Raw genomic sequence first — 25,002 nt, 5'->3', positions numbered from 1 at the left:
CTCTCCACGTCTAAGAAAGATTTAAGGCTGTACTTTCTGCTTGCACAAATAAACCAATACTTAAAACTTACAAACAAATCAATACTCACCCTTAATGATGACATTTTGCAGGGCTGGGTGGAAGCGTGCAAAGAATTTTGGGATAGGAAAGGCCACAAAGTGTAAATGCAGACTTTTATTCAATGGAGAAAGACGCCATATTTGTCAACCGCATTTGGAGGAACCTGCAAATTTGGACAGGTTTGGCACGGCGCAGTGACGTCATGCAGCCTACAAATGTGGATGAGTAGACTAGTAGACCACCTCAGTTAGCATCCGCCCTTGCCTTGGTTTGCATATATTTTCCAGTCAGCATACAGTATAATACACTGCATGAGTACAATAATGTTATTAACATATTTGTATGTATTTTTAGCACAAATATATTTGTTGGCGGGCGGCACGGCGGTCCAGTGGTTAGCGCGCAGACCTCACAGCTCGGAGACCATGGTTCAATTCCACCCTCGCCCATCTCTGTGTGGAGTTTGCATGTTCTCCCCGTGCATGCGTGGGTTTTCTCCAGGTACTCCGGTTTCCTCCCACATTCCAAAAACATGCTAGGTTAATTGGCGACTCCAAATTGTCCATAGGTATGAATGTGAGTGTGAATGGTTGTTTGTCTATATGTGCCCTGTGATTGGCTTGCGACCATTCCAGGGTGTACCCCGCCTCTCGCCCGAAGACAGCTGGGATAGGCTCCAGCACCCCCACGACCCTCGTGAGAAAAAGCAGTAGAAAATTAATGAATGAATATTTGCTGGCATAGTTTGATAACAAAATGGCAACCGGGCAGCACTTTGAATTGTTTTGTACACATAAAACTAGAATTGTACAACTATAAAAAGGTATTTGGTGTTAACATTTTTGGCTTTCTGGAATGGATTCATCTCTGGAATAAATTAATGATGCTAACCAAGGTTCCGCTGAAATGTGTAGGACCACCAATCTGGGAAAAATCTGACAAAAAGAAACTATTGAACTTTGTAAAATTTTATTTTATCCCAGGATATACTTCACAATTAATGTTCGCTAACAAAAATGGCGGTGAACATGCTTGTTTACCAAAATAATGCCCCTGTGAGAAAGCTGTTTTTGATTGTTGTGAGTTGATTTTTTAAAAATGATATTAAAAAGATGTTTAAAACATAAAGAAAAATAAAAAACATAATATTTTTCAGAAGATATTTGGTCTAAATAAGTAAACGTTTGCTCATGACTACAAAAAATATGCAAGACTAAGTTTCATAAAATCAGTCATCATCATATAAAAGCATGTCGTCTATAAAATGTTAGCATTTTAAATGTCTTCTAACATAAGAAACAGCACAGTGCGGACGTGACAGGTCATCCTATAAGTCAATATTAGACAGAAAGTCTTGTCCATCATCCATCTGTGTTGTGATGATTTTCGGCGGTAAAGAGCCAGTACTTTCCAACCAATTCTTTTCCAGGGCTGCATCTTCTGAGCTAAGCGCCTCTCCTTTGGTCATTACGTACACAAAATACTCAAAGCCATCACCATAGCTGTCATGTTGGATGGACCAGTTGTACTCGCTGCGGGCATAGAGGCGTTTCCTGAAGAAGGGCTGGGCGAAGGTGACAGAGATGAACAGTCCTCCAGGCTTCAGGCAGCGACTTATCTAAGAATAAAAATATATTGTTATGCACAACTTTCAAAAAAACACAAATCTTGTTCAGTAAATAAATGTATGAGCACGGTCTGTAGGAGTCCATTGGCTCCGCCCACTATGCTGTGCTCTGTGACGAGCACGTGTATCCGTCCCTGCTCACATGATTTATCTCCCACGAGAAGCAGCCTGAACATGAATTATTTACACGTCACTGTGACAGGGGTAAAAAAAAAAAAAGTGAGAGGAAGGGCAGAGGGGTAAAATAAGTGATGTCATGCTAAGAACAGGGACAGGATGGGTTGACGGCAGGGACTGTTATGTAGGCCAGATCTGGACTGCACACATTCATGAGGTATACATCAAGGTGGTTCCACCTAGTTTGCCTTGTTATATTTGCTCTAGCATTTGGAGCACTTCATTTGAACATCTTCCACAACACATTACACGCTCTGTTAGGTTGACATCTGGTGGCAGTGGCAACCATTTAAGCACAGTGACCTCGTTGTCACGCTCAAGAAACCAGTTTGACTTGAAATAAGCTACTGGATGTCGATATCCAGCATAGATAGACAGATAGCGATAGATAAAATTCCTTTATGGTCCATGCAATCACAGAGAAGTGTACAAGTCAATCATTTATTTGTTTTATTTCATATCATTTTAGGTTGTGCTTTATATAATATTACGTTTTTTTTGCCCACCTTATACAGCACAAGTGAAAAGTTCTTCATGCAAATGAGGATGTGCGTCTCTAAACTGGTACTGCAATCAGCGGCTTTAAAAGAAATAGCTAATGTTTGGTTTTAGAAAAAAATACAAAAGTTATTCATTTCTTATTAAAGGGGACTTATTATGCTAATTTACGTCCCTTTGTATTCAGTTGGAATCAAACTATGGAATGGATTGAGTAAGGACCTCAAACAATGCACAACGATGAGCCAATTCAAGAAACAATAAAAGCAGTTGATGTTTGCTAAATACAAGGATGAAGGATAAAAAAAAAAAAAAACCCTCAACTGTATTATGGAAAGCAAAAAGTGAACAAATGTAACAGTTACTGATAGTAAAAGTACCAGATGGAGGGGTAGCATTTAATAAGCTTTGCTTCTTCCTACTCCTTTTGGACATGTGGAACTGTGAACTGATTATGGGATGCACTCAATTGTAATCTTATGCATGTTCAAATGAAATAAAACCATTACCATTACCGTTACCAGTTGTGGACTCCTATAGAGCAGTTACACACAATAACCTGCACAGAAAGCTTTCTAGATCTTCCAGATTCCGCACCTCTTTCTGCAGCCTTTTCATGGATTTCCTGCTTCCCACTCAAAAGAATTTCCAAAAGGGTCTTTTAATTTATTCCACCCAAAGCCCGCCTCCAGGCACGCCTACTCCGCTGTGATTGGTCACACTCCCAAGCGTTCCAAATGACTTCTGGATGCATAGGTCTGTGTATACTGAGTGCAGGCAATAAGGGAGTCCGGATCGCATTGACATCAGTAGAACTTGGGGTTAGAGAAATAAAAGCCATCCAAAACCTCTTTTAGGGCTCCCTTTTAAATGTGCAAACCTCATTATTGGACACTTTGACATCGTTTAACACAAGAATACAATAACATTGTAATAACATTTATAGGTCAGAAAAGTGGAAAAGCATAACAGGTCCCCTTTGATAAGACGCTGCTGTTTTGGTATTGTTGTCTTCATAGTCTAATGCAGGGGTCTCAAACACGCGGCCCGCAGGCCAAATGTGGCCCGCAGGATGCTAGTTTAGGCCCCCTAGTTTGCGAGTTAGCATGTGTTGTTCCTGCAGTTGCGCAATATTTTGTTAATAAAAAAAGTATAAATGTGACTATAGTCGTGTTTTGTCATGTCTACAGGGCTCTAATAATGCTTTGTTCATTTTAATCTGAAAAAAATAATTTGTCTACCCACCAACTATATGTGGTTTCTTAAGTGTTTATTATTTGCCGTTTTATTATTATTATTATATTTATTTATTTATTACTGATTGATTGATTTTCTTTATTCTTGATTTGTTTATTTATTTTTCATCTTATTTTGTGCAGAAAAATAAAAAGTAAGATATTTGAGAACAGTGGAATGTTTTATCAGAGCTTTTCTTGTAGAAAATTGGAACCAAAGCAAAGTTTTTTTCATTTTTCTGTTTTTAATAAATGCGTTTTTTTGGGGGGGGGGGAACCTGATGCGGCCCAGCCTTGCCCAGACCCTAGCTCCAGTGGCCCCCAAGTAAATTGAGTTTGAGACCCCTGGTCTAATGGATGCCAGCCAATGCGGCTGTGCATAGGTAAACCTCTCTGGACTTTAAGAGCTGTGCTGAACGGTGGGTTGACAGTCCATTTTTTTGGCCCAACGGTCAGTGCTCTTGTCTCACATTCCTAAGAGTCTGTGTTCAAACCCGGGAGCAGTCAGTGTGACCCAGGTGGGTTACATTAAGGCCCAAATCTTCTTTGTTTATTTTTAACCAATATTTGTTTATTATTGTTTTCATTCCAAATATTTCACTTTGTACAACTGTGGCATGAATGTCACATTTGTGCTTTTAATGGCTTTGTAGAACAATTAATTCTTCCAGGGTGAAATCAAAGCACCCAAACACACCACTGGTCTGATATGACTTACACAAGTGGGGTTTGCTGCACCGGGCCCAGTGCTTAATTATTCAACAAGGTGGCGGAAGCTTGTGTGCAGGTGAGCGAACCGGTCTTAGTGCTCGACAACATACTGTAGGTAATATGAGATCCTCATTAAAAATGAGACAGGTGGATTTCCAGGTAGATCCACCGCCACGTGAAGGTTGTCCAACAACATTGTAATGAGCACTGGATATGGTGGTGCGTAGCAAAAATGAGGTTGCAGGACAAACACAACGATAGTCAAGGTCAGCGGGAGTCAGTCATGATTATGATGAATAGGAGAGTTTTATGAGATGCATATAAAAATGTCAAGAGTCAGGAATATTACAAGACATTATCCTGCAGCAGGACCACAATCTTAAACTGCGACTTGATTAAACCGACTTTCCCGATGAGCGCATATCGAGAGAACTCATTTATTTGGGTTACATTTATAATCCTCCTACACCAGGGGTCTCAAACTCAATTTACTTGGGGGCCACTGGAGCTCGGGTCTGGGTGAGACTGGGCCGCATCAGGTTTTCAAAAAAAAACAAAAAACGCATTTATTAAAAACAAAAAAATTTAAAAAACGTTGCTTTCGTTACAATTTTCTACAAGAAAACATTCCACTGTTCTCAAATATCTTACTTTTTATTTTTCTACATAAAATAAGATGGAAAATAAATAAACAAATCAAGAATAAAGAAAATCAATCAATCAGTAATAAATAAATAAATATAATAATAATAATAAAACGGCAAATAATAAAAACTTAAGAAACCACATATAGTTGGTGGGTAGACAAATTATTTTTTTCAGATTAAAATGAACAAAGCATTATTAGAGCCCTGTAGACATGACAAAACACGACTATAGTCACATTTATACATTTTATTTACAACATATTGCGCAACTGCAGGGTCTTGAGACACATGCTAACTCGCAAACTAGAGAGCTCGCGACCTAAGCGGTAGCCTTCAAGTTATTTCCTTTAAACTTAAATAGCCAAAAACTTACCACTTCCACACGGATAGGGAGGATAACTATTAACAGTTATTTAACCTTTAACATGAACATTAATCAAACGTAATAATTTTTTCTGGGTACATGATACCATACAGCATCCATATCAAACTTCTGTGGGCCGCACTAACATTAAATCAAGGAAGATCAAGGCGGGGGCCTCAAACTAGTGTCCTGCCGCGTGTTTGAGACCCCTGTCCTACACGTTTAAATGTATCGTACCGAAGGTGCGAATTGAAGATACACAGTAGTATATAGTCGAAGTAATACACTTCTTTAAGGTGTATCGGTGTATTATTCGACAACATGACTTTCTATGGTAGTCCTGGCCCAAGATGTCCTGTGAAGAGATCAACTGGACTGAACTGAGCTAAACCCCAAATATATCAACTCTGTATATGTCAGCTCCTTCCAGAGGATAAGCCCCCCCCTCCAAGGAGAATTCACATTTCATTTTCTTGCTAGCCTGACTTTCTCCAGGTCCTCATTTTGTCCCCTTCATTATTATTGCTGTGTTTTTTTATATTCTTGCAGGACCTCAATATTCTATCTCCTTCTCTATTTAGTATTTCTTCACTGGGATCAGGTTTGCCTGGAGACAGTTTGAGAGAGACAGTTTGTCTGCAGTGGTCAGCTGGGGACAGACTGACGCGTGGTCCCATCTTGCACTGTGATTCAGCTCGGTCAGATCTTTGCTGTTACATAATCTGTGAAACTGAAAAGGTATGTACTGGCCTCTCGCGACAATGAATGTGGCTACTTCTCATCATTTCTTCTTTATCTTCGATTAATCTGATTCGCTCGTGTCTATATGTGGCCCTGCAATTCACTGGTGACCGGTCCAGGGTGTACCGCGCCTCTCGGCCGAAGTTAGCTGGGATAGGCTCCAGCATATCCCCACGACCCTATTGAGGATAAGCAGCATAGAAAATGGATGGATGGAGTAAATATATCATATTTACGTAATGCGTAACTTTGTGGTATCACAAATAATAACAGATATGCAGTAATGAGCTGCCTTCAAAGCTTAAAAGTAAACTCTGCCACTATGGACACACATATCTGAACTAATGTAAGGCTATGGGCTGGACAAAGGGGAGTGCTCTACTGTAACCATGACATTGTAAAGATATAATACCCCCTTTGCATTGAGCTGTGGACTCCTACAGAGCAACTACACACAATAACCCACACAAGCTTTCCAGATCTTCCAGAATCTGCACCTATTCCATCTGGATTACCAAAACGGTCTGTTTTAATTTATTCTACCTATTCCACCCTCTTCCTCTTCCAAATCCCATGCTTTCCCAAAGACTTCTGGACTACTGCCGAACCCCATTTACAAATTCTGTCAGGATAGGAGTTGATAATAAATGAATAAACTCTCTCTTTGGTGATCTAATTTAAAAGCGGTTTTGGGTTACTGGTAGCTGACGAGATACTGGCTGGACACTCCTGAACACAAAGTGTGGTAACCGAGGAACGTGTTTACTATCACGGGTGTACCCCGCCTCTCGGCCAAAGTTAGCTGGGATAGGCTCCAGCGTATCCCCGCGACCCTATTGAGGATAAGCAGCATAGAAAATGGATGGCTGGATGATTGATTCTCTTGTTTTGATTACTTGTGCCAAAGGAGTATTCTATATGCGCACAACTACACAATTCCCACCCTGAACATGCAAACCTGGGTCTCTTCGCTATGTGGCCTGCATGCTAACCACTTGGTCACCGTTCAGCCAAGCTGTGGTTTATTGAAGGTAGAATTATCTGCCTTGAGCCTGAAGCTAATTACTGGGCATTGTCAAATTGTGCAACATTGACGTTGCAAAATGTTGTAGATGCTCTAGATCAGGGGTCTCAAACTCAATTTACCTGGGGGCCACTGGAGCTAGGGTCTGGGCAAGGCTGGGCCGCATCAGGTCCCCCCCCCCCCCCCCCAAAAAAATGCATTTATTAAAAACAGAAAAATATACAAACTTTTTCAGTGCTTTGGTTCCGATTTTCTACAATAAAAGCTCTGATAAAACATTCCACTGTTCTCAAATATCTTAATTTTTATTTTTCTGCTCAAAATAAGATGAAAAATAAATAAACAAATCAATAATAAAGAAAATCAGTAATAAATAAATAATTATAATAATAATAATAAAACGGCAAATAATAAAAACTTAAGAAACCACATATAGTTGGTGGGTAGACAAATTATTTTTTTCAGATTAAAATGAACAAAGTATTATTAGAGCCCTGTAGACATGACAAAACATGACTATAGTCACATTTATACTCTTTTTATTTACAACATATTGCGCAACTGCAGGGTCTTGAGACACATGCTAACTCGCAAACTAGAGAGCTAGCAACCTAGTTAATAGTTAACCAAGTTATTTCCTTTAAACTTAAATAGCCAAAAACTTACCACTTCCACACGGATAGGGAGGATAACTATTAACAGTTATTTAACCTTTAACATGATTTTTTCTGGGTACATGATACCATACAGCATCCATATCAAACTTGCGCGGGCCGCACTAACATTAAACTTTCATATCAAGGCGGGGGCCTCAAACTAATGTCCTGCGGGCCACATTTGGCCCTTGGGCCGCGTGTTTGAGACCCCACATTAAATCATATATCATATGATATATCATATATCATCATTACATATCATTATGTCATAAATCATATATTTATGTCTATTTTATTGTATACTGTTTTTATGTACGGTTTTATGTCTATTTTATTGTACATTGTTTTATTGTATTTTCTATGTGTATTTTAACTCTGTGTTTTGCCTTTTGTGAAGCACTTTGTGACTTCTGTCTGAGAAAGGTGCTATATAAATAAAACTTACTTACTTACTTACTTACTTACCCCTGCTCTAGATCTAAAGAAACCTCTGACTAAATTCGTAAAAGTCACGAGTGAAGTCCGAACCTTGCAGTAAATTACCCTGAAAGTGCAGTGCTAGTCATTGTTTGCATGGTTTTATTTGTGTCACTTTGTTCGATGTGTGATGCAGCGGGGCCATCAGCGGGTGAAGACAACAATAGTGGACTATCTCTGGACAGCAGACCTGTCCTGTAGAGATACCACGCGACCACATAAAGCACACACACAAAGAGGCTATTTGTGTTCCTATACTGGAGCACACACACACACACACGCACACACAATCTATTTAGGTCAAACGCTCATGTCATATTTCATAGATTCACGGTTGTTTACTGGTCAAATGTACCACAGCGGACGCCCACCTCCCCGGGAGAAACGCACGCTTGGACTCGTCCGACTCGCTTTCTGTTTCACCTCACCCATACAGCCTGCAGCTAAGCATGTGGACGGCAAAAACGTGCAAAAGTCTCAGAGAACAGGGCTAGAGGAGGGAAGACTAAACAAGAGAACAAGACTAGCGAGGTCTCTCCCAACAAAGCTCTTCTCCTCAGGGCTTCTTCTCCTCTCCGTTCCAGCCTCTCTGCCCTGGAGATGCTTATATTTTGGTGTACGAGCGATTTGGCTCAAGAGAGCTCCAAAGTGTCTCAGACATGTCATGACGGGAAAATGAAGGTCATGTGCACAAGTTCAACAAGCATACATAATCCTGATCACAGTGAAGCGCTGGGAGATTTACATCGCTTGCTAAAGTGATGGATAACAGGGGAAAAAGCCTTGGATTCCCGCTCACTCCCTCCTCCATCCTCACCTCCACACGTGCCCTCCCCTCTTCTCCTCACCCTGCTCACACTTCATCTACGCCACCCGCCCACTGCACAGATAAATTATACATCTGAGACCTTCCCTCCTTTTCTCTTCCCCTCAACATCACATCAAACCAACCTTGCATTGCCGGGAAGGAGCAGACGTGCACAATATTAAGTACGAATACTGTACAGTTAAAAATAAAGTTGTTCACATTTTGGATAATGTAATGTATCGAGTCACACGGACTTTTAAAGTTTATTGCAGAGCTGAATGCCAATAGGAGTACTCAATTCCAGCACAGAACCCAGCATTGCTGACACCAAGTGACCAGTGTGGAATACTAAATATCAAGAAGTGAGAAGGCGGAGCACTGCTGGTATATTTTTTATTGTCATTTATACACTGGTGCCCCAACTAAAGTGTTTTTTAGATGTGATCTGTCTCTCTGATTATTTTTTTGTTTTGAACTGCAAGCTAAAATTTGTGTTACGAGATGCTTTTTAACAGGCGTAGCAGAGGACAGCTATTTGGTGGTTTGTGTCAATGTGACCATGGCTGAAGATGTAAATTGCATTAGCAGCACTAGCATTAGCAGTACACGAGCTAGTCACTGGCAAAGATTTTCAATATATTAGCAAAACATATGTGCTTTATAGCAATCTAATTCACGTGATTTATTATCCATCCATTTTCTATACCGCTTATCCTCACAGGGTCACGGATATGCTAGAGCCTATCCCAGCTGTCTTCGGGCGAGAGGCGGGGTACACCCTGGATTGGTCGCCAGCCAATCACAGGGCATCACCTATTTACCACAAGGAAAATTACATCCCTCCCCACTTTTCTACATGTGATTAATCATGAGTTAACTGTGGATAAAATGTGATACTGCAAAAAAGGGGGGCGGCACGGCACGGTGGTCGAGTGGTTAGCGCGCAGACCTCACAGCTAAGAGACCAGGGTTCAATTCCACCCTCGGCCATCTCTGTGTGGAGTTTGCATGTTCTCCCCGTGCATGCGTGGGTTTTCTCCGGGTACTCCGGTTTCCTCCCACATTCCAAAAACATGCTAGGTTAATTGGTGACTCCAAATTGTCCATAGGTATGAATGTGAGGGTGAATGGTTGTTTGTCTATATGTGCCCTGTGATTGGCTGGCGACCAGTCCAGGGTGTACCCCGCCTCACGCCTGAAAACAGCTGGGATAGGCTCCAGCACCCTCCGCGACCCTCATGAGGAAAAGCGGTAGAAAATGAATGAATGAATGAATGAATGCATAAAGGGTAACTTTTGAGTGTCCCTCAACTTTACCTTCTGACTCACTTGTCAGGTTTTTTGTGTTATAGACAAGTTTATTATTTCTATACAAAGTGGTTTTTAATTTGTGTTTTTTTTGTACAAAAACATGTCCTATTGGCAGGGATCTACTGGATATTTTACTTTGGACCATATCGATATTGCATAAAATGACATTGCCTGCACTTTGAGGCAGAATCATTTTGATGCCTTAGACTTCACAGGTGTAACTAATGTTGTGGCTCGTGACCATGTTCTGCTATGCTAAAAAACTGAGTTGCCTCGCCCGTGTTTGCTCCGAGAGCAAGTTGTGTGGGCTTGTCAGCCAAGTGCTGTGGAGGCAACTAACAACATCCTGCCTTTCAAGTTGGTGCATCTCTTCCCACCCTGCACACCACACGTTTCCATGGAGACACAAAAAAAGTTAGGTTCTGGGGACGGTAATGTATGTAGGTCAAAACAGGACAGCGTTCCAAACAAAAGCAACAGAACACAACAGTGGAAAAGTCGTGGCTTTGTTAGGCCGGGAAGTTTTATTATTAACAAGCTGCAGTGAAATGTTTACAGAGGAAGTGGAGTACAAGAACATGTCAAAAAGTGTCGGAAGAAGACATCCTTTGCAGCCTAATTGGTGTGTTGACTTCAGGTGAGTGTAGGAGATATAAGAGTGTAAAGAGATAGCTGCTTAAGGACATTAACCGGAGCTGATGATTTGGGTCACGGCGGTAAAGAAACCAGCATAGGTTGGGTCAGCCCCCTCAAAATGACACTGTGGGAACAGTCGTCTACTGGCAAATAAAGCCCGCACTCAAGTGCTCCCCTTATGGCGATTTGGACATGCTGAGCTAAAATTAAAACCCTTTCTTCCCCTTTCGTCGAAAATAACTGTCTTTTATCTCCCTGTTTTTTTTTTTGTTATCTCCCCCACTCCCCTCCCACAAGCTGCCTCCTCACCCATCCTGTCTTCTCCTTCCAGTGGGGACCGGGAAAGAGAGTTTTTGCTTTAATTGCTGAACTACTTTTCACAGACACACTTCAAAACACCCACGCCCTCCCACTGTCAAGCTCCACACCTCCCTCCCTGCAACGGCCTGTCACGCCTGTGCTCCCTGGCGTCTATAAGTACAGCCTCCGTATTCAGGATTTTTGACTTCATGGTCAAAGCAGCATTCAGTTTTGGTCAAAATGTGCTGAATTAATTCAAGTTAAGTAGTGTTTGCTATTCTTGGATGATGAAAAAATGATGCACAACTTGAAAAAGTGGAGGCTGTTTGGCTGCGGGAAGGCACAGAGTCAGCGAATGTGTAATTAATAATCTCATCCCGCATTCAGAACAGTTGAAGAATCCTGAATACTCAAGAGGAATAGCTGCCACAGAGAAAGTGGAACAAAACGTGAGCGGCTGGTACAGTGACACGTTTGGCGGAGGAGGGAGGTCGTTTGTCCTGTCAGCACATTCTGTGTTTGTGTACGTGTGTGACTAAATGACCTTCTTATATCTAGGGACACTTATTAGACATGCACTAATTTGTAATTATCAATTAGGTTACAACATCCAAGGGATTAGTCTATTGTGGCTATTATCTTGTCTACTATATGATTAGACAACAACGGGTATTACATAGGAATTGGGCCACATTTGGCCACATTTCTAATGGTGATCCACTAAATGTTTGGCAGCAGCAGCCGGGACTCGGAGCAGTCGAGGGAGGAGAAAATAGGCCAGTATGTCTGCCCGCTCCGAGGTTTTCCCACAAGACTGGGAGAAAGGTGACAGGACAGCCCGGTGGAGGCTCCAACAGCAGCACACTGCCACCATTCAATCTGTTCAGTGGGCCACTAGCACAAGAGAGCCATGAAAGTGAGACAACAACCAGTAGGATTCTGACAAATACATGTTAGACCTCCTCAATGGGCATGAACAATTCCAAAACAGGTCAGTTTTCCTTTACGACAAACCAATACCCTGAAATTCTGAGGACCAAATGGACAATGTGACCTCCACCTCAAAGAGTTCCCAACCATTTGAAGCACAGTAGCACCTCGGTTAGCATATGCCCCAGTTGGCGTGTCTTATGGTTAGCGTCAAAACTTAACTCCGGTTAGCTTAAAATATGGTGTGCGTCTGTTATTATTACGGAACATTGTGTGAGTACATCTGCATGTTTCATCTATTTTTCCATCAGGAAATGTCCTTCCTTGTTAGCATGCTGTTAGCCAGCTAACAAAATGGCAACAGGAAGCGGAAGTCAGCTGTGTTACGTTGCCTGTCTATAACTCTAGCTATAGCCTATTTGTGTATTTCAATAAAGTAAAAAAAAAATCCACACTATCCCGTTAAGAGCGGTGCCATCACAGTCCATGGATATTGCCGCATGTGTAAAAGGCTCGCTCCAATGACAGCTCGATTAAAGCATTTACCTCAGCTAGCATACACCCCGGTTAGTGTGTTTTTTGGTTTATGTCAAAAATTGCCGCCAATTAGCTTCTTCGGTTCACTTACAGTTTCCTGTTAGTGTACAACCATCTTGTCATTTTATTAATTATTACCTGCTCGAGTAGGTATTTTTTATCACAAAATGTCAGTGTTAGCTTGCCAATAAAATGGAAACCAGAACCAGAAGTCAGCTCCATCACCAATCTATGATGTCATCAGCAGTTGACTGTATTTTCACAGCAAAAGACATCCTCTATATCCGATATAGTGACAGTTCAAACAGTGATAAGGACACATGTTACCGCTATCCAAATTTAGAATAAGCAGCATTGAATGTTGTCATTTTTTTTATATGGTGTACATGAATTGTGGCGTACCAACATATGGCTACTTACACTTAGAGAGAAGCTGCACTAGAAGCCCTTTGGATACAGCAAAGAAATGCTGCACACTTTGCAGACCAGTTTCCATAACAACATGCAAAAAGATGGGGTTTTTTTTCCAACAAGAAAAATTCTCACCAAGGTTTAAGAGTCTGTTCCTATCTGTGCTCTATTGGTAGACATTTACATATCGAACATCTACAGATTGTTCTAAATCAGGGGTGCTCACACTTTTTCAGCATGCGAGCTACTTTTAAAATGACAGAGTCAAAATGATCTACCCACTACAAAAATGCAAAACATCTATTTATTTTCAAATGTATTGAGGATTATTTGTACGTACAATGTATGTTGATGTACCTTACATAACCAAATGAGCCAATATTGCAAAACACACATAATTAACAATTAACATTTTTTGTAATTACCTCCACATTACTCCACATTTCCCTTCTTTGGTACTGCGATGGTGGAATGGCATATGAGGCAAGCGCACTTCGAAAAAGACATTGTGAAAAAAAAGTCCACCTCCCATTCAGTATGGAAGTGATATGTTTTTGCCTTTTTACTTGGTCCAGCCCCTTCACTCATTTTAGTGACCATAAACTTTAGCGAGGGCTTAAAATCTGACGCAATTCGCCGACTAGCTTAGCACTTTGCATCGCTGTTTACGCATGAGCGGTGACCTAAAGGTCAAAATTCAGTTTCCTGTATGTCAATCAAGTAACAGGGATGGATGATAAGTTGACATCGTAAGTTCTGCTGCACTTAGAGACGTCGTTTGATTTGATTGGTCGCCCGAAGGGCAACATTCAGTTGTCATCTGAATGGCTGCCCTGTATATCAATCAAGTGACGGCATTGATGCGAGGATGATATTTTTTTAATGTCACGCCGCGATCAACCAGCGATCGACCAGTACCACCTCTGCGATCGACCGGTAGATCGCGATCGACTTAATGAGCACCCCTGTTCTAAATACTTGATGTCTGTGGTCTAAATCTCTTTGCATCATGTGTGCGTATGTGTTAGATGAGGGACAGGAAGAACTTAGTAGTTTGTACTTTTCACTGGAGAGTACATACAATAGTCATTTAGACCTGACTGAATGTTCTCTATACAGTCAGACAACACCTTATGCAATCTCCTGCTCCGGTTGTACAAAGACCGAATGGCACATCATACTGTACTATTAGAGCACCCACCACAGTACACCGCAAGGGACACGGCTGGATGCCACAAAAGTCCACAAAGTCCACAAAGCACATGTGAACTGGTGGAGTAAACTCTAAACTGGTCCATTGTTTCACCACCAGGATGAAAACCACATTGCACCTCTACACTAACCCAGGGAGGCTGAGGACCCTCTGGTCACCTTTCTTGAAGAAGGGAACCACCACCCCAGTCTGACAATCCAAAGGTACTGTTCCCGACTTTCATACAATGTTGAAGAGATGCGTCAACCAAGACAATACCACAAGAACAAGAGTCTTGAGAAATTTAGTAGTCAAAAAACTTTCGACTACCACAGATACTTCAGCCACGGTGATGGACATGTCCACACTCGTAGCATCAGACTCTGCTTCTTCTACGGAAGGTGTGTCAGTGTGATTGACAAGGGCCTTGGAATATTCCTTACATCACCCAATTATATCAGCAGTTGAGGTCAGCAGGCCACTGTCCCCACTGTAAACACTGTGGACTGGGCAATTCTCTTTTCCAGAGCATATTTGAAGCCAAACAAAAATCGTACCCCATGACCTCACCGAACTCCTCCCAAATTTTGTTTTTACCGCCAAAGCCGCATGACCTGCTGATACCAGTCAGCTACTTCAGAAGATACAATAAGATGTGAGGCATATTTTGTGTTCATGACTTACACGGATATGAAGATCAAACAGTCAAACAGTAGCTCAAATAAGTGAATTCACCCTTATATTTATTTTTTTTTAAACAGAAAATTGACACTGCTGTCCAAACTTTACGCCAGAGGTCTCAAACACGTGGCCCGCGGGCCAAATGAAAGTTTAATGTTTGATATGGATGCTGTATGGTATCATGTAACCAGAAAAAATTATTACGTTGGATTAATGTTCATGTTAAAGGTTAAATAACTGTTAATAGTTATCCTCCCTATCCGTGTGGAAGTGGTAAGTTTTTTGCTATTTACGTTTAAAGGAAATAACTTGAAGGCTACCGTTTAGGTCGCTAGCTCTCTACTTTGCGAGTTAGCATGTGTCTCAAGACCCTGCAGCTGCGCAATATGTTGTAAATAAAAAGAGTATAAATGTGACTATAGTCGTGTTTTGTCATGTCTACAGGGCTCTAATAATGCTTTGTTCATTTTAATCTGAAAAAAATAATTTGTCTACCCACCAACTATATGTGGTTTCTTAAGTTGTTATTATTTGCCGTTTTATTATTATTATTATTATATTTATTTATTACTGATTGATTAATTTTCTTTATTCTTGATTTGTTTATTTATTTTTCATCTTATTTTGTGTAGAAAAATAAAAAGTAAGATATTTGAGAACAGTGGAATGTTTTATCAGAGCTTTTCTTGTAGAAAATTGGAACCAAAGCAAATTTTATTAATTTTTCTGTTTTTAAAAATGCGTTTTTGTTTTTTTTTTTTAAAACCTGATGCGGCCCAGTCTCACCTAGACCCTAGCTCCAGTGGCCCCCAGGTAAATTGAGTTTGAGACCCCTGTTTTACACCGACTACTTTGTCCTTTCTTTAGTGTTGTCCTATGAAAAGATAGAATAAAATATTTGCAGATGTGTGAGGGGTGTACTCACGTTTGTGACATACTGAATGCCAACCCCAGTAATAAAGACTTTACATGTTTTCCTAATGCGGATGTGCCTAACGTTATGGCCAATGAGTGTCTAAACTGTGAATACTGCAATAATCCCTCAATTGTGCATCAGTGATGGTGTTTCTTTCCCGTTAAGAGTCTCCCAGAACTTGCAGCTCCTCACACAAAGAAAGATCAATACTCATTATGGGAAATTGGATAAACCTGCGCTGCTATAGTCTCATTATGCAGCAACACAGAGCGTCAAGCACAAGAACACGAGATACAACGTAGGAGAAGGAGCGAATGAGAGAAGCAGACAATGGCAGTTGCAGCAGTGACCCTTAACTGAGATTTTTGAAACGGTGACATGAAAGTGATCATGTCACGTTTCAAATGCATCGCGGCTACAGTGGTTTGTTACAATAACAACGTTCAGAGATTGATCCAGCCCCTTGGCTTTATATCAGCACATTGTTCCAGCAATTTAACATTCGGGTTCACTGTCACAGCTCCCATAGTGTTGCTTACATGACATCCAGTCTACACGGTTCATTGTGTTCATAGAATACATATTTTCAGCTGAAATAACATGTATAACTTGCAGAAAAACAACTACCATTGAAGTGTAGCATCAACCCAAATCATCCAAACAGTGTTGCGTCTAAAAGGATAGCACAGTCAGAGGGGCTTCCAGGGAAAACTGACACATGATAGCATAATGTTGTTGCCCTACAGTCCCAAAAAGCTAATATTGAGAGAAGGCTGATTGTCGCCAATCAGCCTCACTGCAGAGTGCAGTCTGCCCTTGTCCTTGGCTGCAGTGTAGCAGATGGTGACAGAGGGGGTGAGGGAAGACTCCATTATGGAAATGTAAAACTGCACCATCATTGTGACTGGATGGCAGAACTTTTACAGCGGACACGCTAAGTATAGATCATCTTTATTAGTGGGGTCCTCCATAATGAAGTTGACAGCTGTTTGCTTCAGAATGTGTTATTGTTATTGTTGTCGTGATTTGTTAAGATGTCTTTGTGAGTTGCGATGAGTTCCTATTTACTGGTGTCATTGGGTCAGGTTTTGTTATTTGCACTTGGTGGCCTGCATTAATCTTGCAAGGTACTTTGTAGATTACATATCCTCAGAAAGACAATAAAGGAATTACCGTACCGTGTGTGCATAAGACGCACCCTCTAAATATTGAGGAAAAAACTGATTTGCACATATATAGGACACAACGGAATATAAGCCGCACATGTCCATGCCATAAAAAAAGGATAGTGTGGCATGCTCGACTCACGACTATGAGGACAAGGCAGCTCAGTATTAGACGGGAGCCAATCATGACCTATGAAAACACTTGAATTCGTCAACCCTTTGGAAACGGCAGGAAGTCATTGTCAGGAAGTCAGATGACTACTAGAATAAATAACAATTGCTACTATTACCAATACAAGTTTAATTCATTCATTCATTCATTTTCTACCACTTTTCCTCACGAGGGTTGCCGGGGATACTGGAGCCTATCCCAGCTGTCTTCGGGCGTGAGGCGGGGTACTGGTCGCCAAACAACCATTCACACTCACATTCATACCTATGGACAATTTGGAGTCACCAATTAACCTAGCATGTTTTTGGAATCTGGGAGGAAACCGGAGTACCCGGAGAAAACCCACGCATGCACGGGGAGAACATGCAAACTCCACACAGAGATGGCCGAGGGTGGAATTGAATCCTGGTCTCCTAGCTGTGAGGTCTGCGCGCTAACCACTCAACTGCCGTGCCGCACACCAATACAAGTTTAAAATATATATTTTCAACTTCTTACAAAATGCATTGCAATGCTGCTTCTGCCCACCAGAGAGAGCCAGAGGAGCCCAGAGGGAAGCTGATGTCAATGCAGCGTCCCAGCAGGCACCAATGAATGCTTTGCTCAGACGCAATGCATTATGGGGAAACTTTAAACCCGTATTGCTACCCGTATATGTTTTGAGTGTTAATTTTGCTGAATTTGAGCGAGAGGCACCCTGGACCGGTAAAATCTCCATGTCATATCTTTTTGTACACTTAGCGTTCAATACAACTTTTAAAATATATTTTAAATGTGTACATAGTTTGATGCGATTCCACAAATTATTCTTACAAACGACCTGATCTACAGCAACTAAGTAGTTAGCAACACAAATGACTAACAAGACAAGTGGTGGTAGCATCGTCTGGCGAGGCATGAGTGCTGCCGTCACTGGGTCGCTGTCATTCACACATGAATTCCAGCATGTACTGTGACCTTCCGAAGCAGTGCATGATGCTCTTTCTTTGGAAACCGGGCTGCATGGAAGTCAATTCCATCATGATAATGACCCCAAACACACCTCCAAAAGGTGTTTTATGGGGTTGAGATGATGGTTTGCAAATTCTTCCACTCTAAGTGGAATTCTTCCATATCCAAGCATGCCTTTATGGACCTTGCTTTGTGCACTGGGGATTGATATTGTTTACATTTTAACTGATACTGGTGCCAAATTAGTACATTTGGAGTGATGACAGTCCCTGAAATAGTACTTAAAAAAGGGAACACACACATTTTGCTCCATGTTTATGGAATTTTACATACAGTATAAAAGTGTAAAAAAATGTCTTCACATTGAAGAAGATTTAGAGAGAGCTTGGAATATATTTTAGACAGAAATAAATTGGATTGTACAGCTAGGGGAAATCTGGTTTATTTTAAGTACACATCAAGCCTAACTGTCCGTTGATCAGTTTTTTTTCACACAACAAACTCACATGCAAGACAAACTCCTCGGGACAGAAAAGATAAGCACCATCAAAAGTGTTCCTCCCATCACAGACGGTAAAGTAGGGCCCTGCACATCAAACTCCAAAAAAAAGGATCTAAAAAAAAAAAAAACTTGGAAAACAAAATCTAACTCATTCTTTGTTGGTGTCTGTGGCCCACCCAGTAAAATCAACATACGTCAACAATCAAACAGCCGATGATGTGAGGTGTGCTTAGCCCAACCCTGAAATGTCACAAGCAATTCAGCAAACGCTCAATAGCCTCCTCACTAAACATGAGTGAACAGCTGCTATTATTTGAGAGCTATTTTTGCGGCATCGGTTGTGTATCCTGGAATGAGTCGTGCCACACAGCAGGTCGGCTCACCTCAGGAGTCCTTCTCAAATTAAATCCAGTTCAAAATGATAATATTATACAGTAATTTTATGTTTTCATGCATTAACATTAATTTAAAAAAAAAAAACATCTTTTTAGTAGCACCTCAGCAGATGCGTCGCACCTTCTGCTTATTTGTGTTGAGTCACTCCGGCTCAATCAGGTCTTGAGGAACACTTCACACACAATTAAATAAGCCAGGACGGCTTTGTGGCAATTCAACCTTTTATTTTTCATTATCATGCTCTGCGGCAACAGACTGTTCCAGGGCAAATGGGGGCACCGACAGTGTCAGGCTTTCCTCAATACGTGCCCCAGATTCTGATCCACACAGGAGTACTTAGTGTACTCACAGAGAACACATCGGACTCATCCACTCCGTGCACACGTGAGGAGGTTATCTCCTCTCTATTCTGAGAAGATTTGAGGTGACATAAAAAGCAGAGTTTTTAAATTTATCCCAATTCTGAGTTATTTTGAGCTCTCTAAGACGACAATAACGCAGCCTAAAGGGATGCAAAATTTTAGTTTAATGGGAAAATAATCAAATATCATCTGCAAGTGAGGTTATCGTGTGTACGGTTACAAAATGAAAGTGTATTTTTTAATTATGCATATTCCAAATTTCCATGAATGGAAATGGACATATTTCTTTTTACACTACCTAATCATGATCTTTAATGTTGAACTTTTAAACATGAATTTGATGAAATGACAAATAAAACACTCAATAGAGTGAATAAAAAAAAAAACTTTCGCCCTCTCTTTAAACACCTCTCGTCTGCATTAAGAAGACAGGATACACTGCACTGTCACCTAGTTTCCATGGTTACCTGTTGCTATGGAAACAGGGCCTGGAAGAGACTCGGGAGTAGGCTTGCTGGAGATGTGTGCTTGCCGGAGAAGCAGAGGGAGGTGATGGTGGCAAAAACTACATAAATAAATGGAAGCGATGGTGCCTTGCTTGCACCTTATCAAGGTGATAATACAATAATGCAGTGATTCATACCCGAGAGGTATGATTACCCATGCAGAGAGCATATAGCAAGGAGGGTAGATGGATTCATTTATTTCAAGATTTCTAGCTGTCCCAGGCAGACAATAAATGTACGTTCACTAATGTTGTTGAAAACAAAGCAAGCAGATTGGTTGGCTTTACAGCAAGACATGCTAGCATATTGTGTTTTCATATTAATTGTAAACAAAAACATTGTACCTTTTGATTTAAAAGTGTACGTACTGCATTTAAGCTGTTTCTGTTTCTCTCACTTGTTTGCTCCACTTTTGATAAAATATTTCACTTTTGACGTTCTTGGTTTTCATGATGTCATGAAGAAAATACCTTTTCTCATGGACATGGTGATACATGATTTGTGATACATGGCTCACAATAACAATAATATCTCAATATGGCCATACGGTGAAACAAAAACAAAAGCTGCTCCTGTAGAGCAGCTACACATGATAACCATAACACAAAGTTTTCCAGTTCCTCCAGAATCTGCACCTATTCCAGCTGTATTTGTGCTTCCTGCCAAAACGGGCATGCCCACTCCGCTGTGATTGGTTCTAACTATGAACCATATCCCCTCTGTGACATCACAAAGGGGCAGTTTTACCACGCCTTTTGAAACTGAGTGTTTTGAGCCATCCCCAACTCCTTTCAGGGCTCACTTCCAAATGCGCAAACCTCATTATCTGAAACTTTGGCATCGTTTAACACAAGAATACAACATTCTAACTGCATTTATAGGTCAGAAAAGTGGAAAAAGCATAAAAGGTCCTCTTTAACAGTGTTGGTATCTATACCGTTTTGTACAAAAACATTAACAAACCACAACAAGTGTTATCTGCATCTTGTTTTTCAAGATGCATTCATTTCCAGTGCAGGTTTCTCTGAACTTTAAGCATTGTCAGGGCTACTTTTATATAAAAAAAAAAAAAAAAAGGCAAACGAGGCAAGTCATATATTTATAGGACTGGCTAGATTTCAACTGCACTTTATTTACAAAGGAGATCGCCACTCAAACTGATTGTGTTTATGCTATTTTGTGGTAATTTGTCATTCAATAGAGGCATAATGACTAAGAGTGGAAGCAAATATTCTGCCATACTTAGGTATCTCATACTCGTGCATAAGCAGTATAACAAGGCAACCTCAGTTGTATTCGACGTGAGGATAGCGTTTAACTTACCAGAGATGCCTCGAACTACAAATACTGCTGTCGTGTTTTGTACCATTTTAAAAGCAACATTTCTCCTTAGTTGTTGTTATTCCGAGGGGCGGTCTTAGTTTTTTTTTATGACTCGGATGCATGTGCCGGCCGAGTGTCATATTTTGGTGAGACACTTCTTACATACTGCAAAGTCGTTATCCAACTTACAGTATGTTGGTCATTTTAAGCATGACCAGAGCCTCCTTCCTACTGATTTCACAGAGCAACGAACGCTACTTCTGTGAACAACATTAGCATAGAAGCATAGAGAGAGCGTGAAACACAGTGAAACACAGGCATTATTGCATAAAATCTCTCAATTGGGATGATAACTGATGGGGAAGCTGTACCTTTCAGCACAATACTTAAATTCAACATAATCCTTAGTGCAAACAAGCACCTCGTCAAGTCTTTCCCGTGATGTTGAAAGCCAGTATCCACAAGTTCACCAACATTTTAGCTTATTCCATCCATCTCACAGGCGATGCAGCAGCAAATCCGATAGCGTTTGCGATCTCTCGGTAGTGGCCTGAGATCTTGTGAGTGGTACTGTGAGTGAGACTCTGTGTTACTACGCCAGAAAAGTAGTTCTTCAATGTTAGCGTTTACAATAACGCTGTAGCTTGGTTGATGTGAATTAAATTGAATATTATTGCTGTTTTTGGAGGGGTTTTTTTTAGAGGGCTTTATAGTCAAACTAGGTGTGTCCCAAAAGACATGCATTCAAGTGACACATAAGGATTGAAGCTCAGGGGAAAAAATCCCAAAAAACAGCAGTTTTCCTTCAACTGACTAGAGCAGGGGTCTCAAATTCAATTTACTTGGGGGCCACTGGAGCTAGGGTCTGGGTGAGACTGGGCCGCATCAGGTTTTAAAAAAAACGCATTTATTAAAAACAAAAAAATTTAAAAAATGTCGCTTTGGTTCCAATTTTCTACAAGAAAAGCTCTGATAAAACATTCCACTGTTCTCAGATATCTTACTTTTTATTTTTCTACACAAAATAAGATGAAAAATAAATAAACAAATCAAGAATAAAGAAAATCAATCAATCAGTAATAAATAAATAAATATAATAATAATAATAAAACGGCAAATAATAAAAACTTAAGAACCCACATATAGTTGGTGGGTAGACAAATTATTTTTTTCAGATTAAAATTAACAAAGCATTATTAGAACCCAGTAGACATGACAAAACACGATGCACAACTGCAGGGTCTTGAGACACATGCTAACTCGCAAACTAGAGAGCTAGCGACCTAAATGGTAGCCTCCAAGTTATTTCCTTTAAACTTAAATAGCCAGAAACTTACCACTTCCACATGGATAGGGAGGATAACTATTAACAGTTATTTAACCTTTAACATGAACATTAATCAAACGTAATAATTTTTTCTGAGTACATGATACCATACAGAATCCATATCAAACTTGCGCGGGCTGCACTAACATTAAACTTTCATATCAAGGCGGGGGCCTCAAACTAGTGTCCTGCGGGACACATTTGGCCCGCATTTACATACTTTGTTTTTTTTTTCAATTATAGTGTACTTTTTGCATGAAACAGGGACAGTTTAAGGTCAGCACGAGGATACAATAAGTATGCATCTCCTGTACATACGCTTAATTGTCATCCAAGTGTGAAAAGAAATTAACCACCCAAGCTTGACATTGACGACAGCTAAAAAGGTCTATCACTTTAACAACATCTACAACCTGCAATAGCAAAACATTGTGCAGAAACGACTTCTCTTCATAAAGCACAGCAGCAAGGCCATAAAACTGATCTTCTAATGCAGGAATGCCAGCCAGCCGTTTGTACAAGGACAGAATCGGAACATAACGTGACTTTTAGAGCTAATGAAGTCTTGCCGTGCCATGAAGTCATTTCGGAGTGCAATTTAACGCTGAATACCAAAGTCTTTTTAATGACCGAAGACGCGTACAAATGAAAGTTGCTGATGATTGCAGACTTTACACCATTTTTTGGACTTCATGTCTATATTTGCACCTGATATATGAAAGCAGTGTGTGTGTGTGTGTGTGTGTGTGTGTGTGTGGTGCCTGCCAAAGCCTGCTGCTGACAGCTGCTGGCTGCTGGTCTGTTGGGAGGTGTCACTTAAATAAATGGAGAATTATCTGGAGCTTGTTCAGTGGTCGCTGCAATGCTGTGCAGGCTGGTTGACACACAGAATCTCCGCCAATCGATGTACCAACAACAAATCTTTACCCAGCACTTTGCTGCCATGCATTACGTCACATGACACCTATGTGAGACTTCAGCTCAGTGAGTACAGTATCGATAGGATGAGCACAAGAGGTGTTCTCTTTAGTATTTATCTCAGTGATAACAAAGTAGTGGTGACGAAAAACAGGAACGGGAGCAGAACCAACAGTAGCGGACTCACTTTTTTGTTCACAAAAGTGAGTACACCTCTCATACATCAGCAAGCAAGGGACATTAATAAAACATAAAAGTTGGCTATAACTTAGAGCAGGGGTCTCAAACTCAATTTACTTGGGGGCCACTGGAGTTCGGGTCTGGGTGAGACTGGGCCGCATCAGGTTTTCCAAAAAAAACAAAAAAAACGCATTTATTAAAAACAAAAAAATTTAAAAAACTTTGGTAAAAAACGCTTTGGTTCCAATTATGTACAAGAAAAGCTCTGATAAAACATTCCACTGTTCTCAAATATCTTACTTTTTATTTTTCTGCACAAAATAAGATGAAAAATAAATAAACAAATCAAGAATAAAGAAAATCAATCAATCAGTAATAAATAAATATAATGATAATAATAAAACGCCAAATAATAAAAACTTAAGAAACCACATATAGTTGGTGGGTAGACAAATTATTTTTTTCAGATTAAAATTAACAAAGCATTATTAGAGCCCTGTAGACATGACAAAACACGACTATAGTCACATTTATACTCATTTTATTTACAACATATTGCGCAACTGCAGGGTCTTGAGACACATGCTAACTCGCAAACTAGAGAGCTAGCGACCTAAACGGTAGCCTTCAAGTTATTTCCTTTAAACTTAAATAGCCAAAAACTTACCACTTCCACACGGATAGGGAGGATAACTATTAACAGTTATTTAACCTTTAACATGAACATTAATCAAACGTAATAATTTTTTCTGGGTACATGATACCATACAGCATCCATATCAAACTTGCGCGGGCCGCACCAACATTAAGCTTTCATATCAAGGTGGGGGCCTCAAACTAGTGTCCTGCGGGCCACATTCGGCCCACTGGCCGCGTGTTTGAGACCCCTGATTTAGAGTGTCAATGTACAAGCTTCACGTTCCGCTTCCTCAGCAAGGCACTTATCATCTTGGAGGTATGTTTGGGCTCGTTATGTTGGAAAACTGCCATGAGGCCCATGGAAGGGGATCATGTTTTACTTCAGAATAGTACATGTTGGAATTCATGTTTCCCTCAGTGAACCCCAGTGCAAGTAGTACTCATGTAGCTCCAGTCTTGACTGTACGCAAGACAAAGTTATCTTGGGTCTCTTGTGTGGCCAACTATTCAGACAATAATAATGTGTTTCATCATTTTCATTGGTATGAATGTGAGTGTGAATGGTTGTCTATATGTGCCCTGCGATTGGCTGGTGACCAGGGTGTACTCCGCTTCTTGCC

The 25,002-nt window shown here is 40.6% G+C and overlaps 1 protein-coding gene across 2 annotated transcripts in view; it reads right to left on the bottom strand.

Annotated features, from left to right (window-relative positions):
- Window positions 1–1,045: 1,045 nt before the first annotated feature.
- Window positions 1,046–25,002, bottom strand: part of ece2a (endothelin converting enzyme 2a) — a 74,647-nt gene continuing 50,690 nt past the window's right edge. For both annotated transcript variants that reach the window (XM_058067068.1, XM_058067069.1), the window contains exon 5: window positions 1,046–1,679. In XM_058067068.1, coding sequence (XP_057923051.1) covers window positions 1,389–1,679 — 291 coding nt within the window. In that variant the 3' untranslated portion in view covers window positions 1,046–1,388. The remainder of the gene's footprint in view (window positions 1,680–25,002) is intronic.

The sequence above is a fragment of the Doryrhamphus excisus genome, chromosome 3, assembly GCF_030265055.1.
Source record: "Doryrhamphus excisus isolate RoL2022-K1 chromosome 3, RoL_Dexc_1.0, whole genome shotgun sequence".
In the NCBI taxonomy this organism is placed as follows: domain Eukaryota; kingdom Metazoa; phylum Chordata; class Actinopteri; order Syngnathiformes; family Syngnathidae; genus Doryrhamphus; species Doryrhamphus excisus.
The sequence above is the reverse complement of the archived record's forward strand: the minus strand, read 5'-3'. Positions and strand labels throughout refer to the sequence as shown.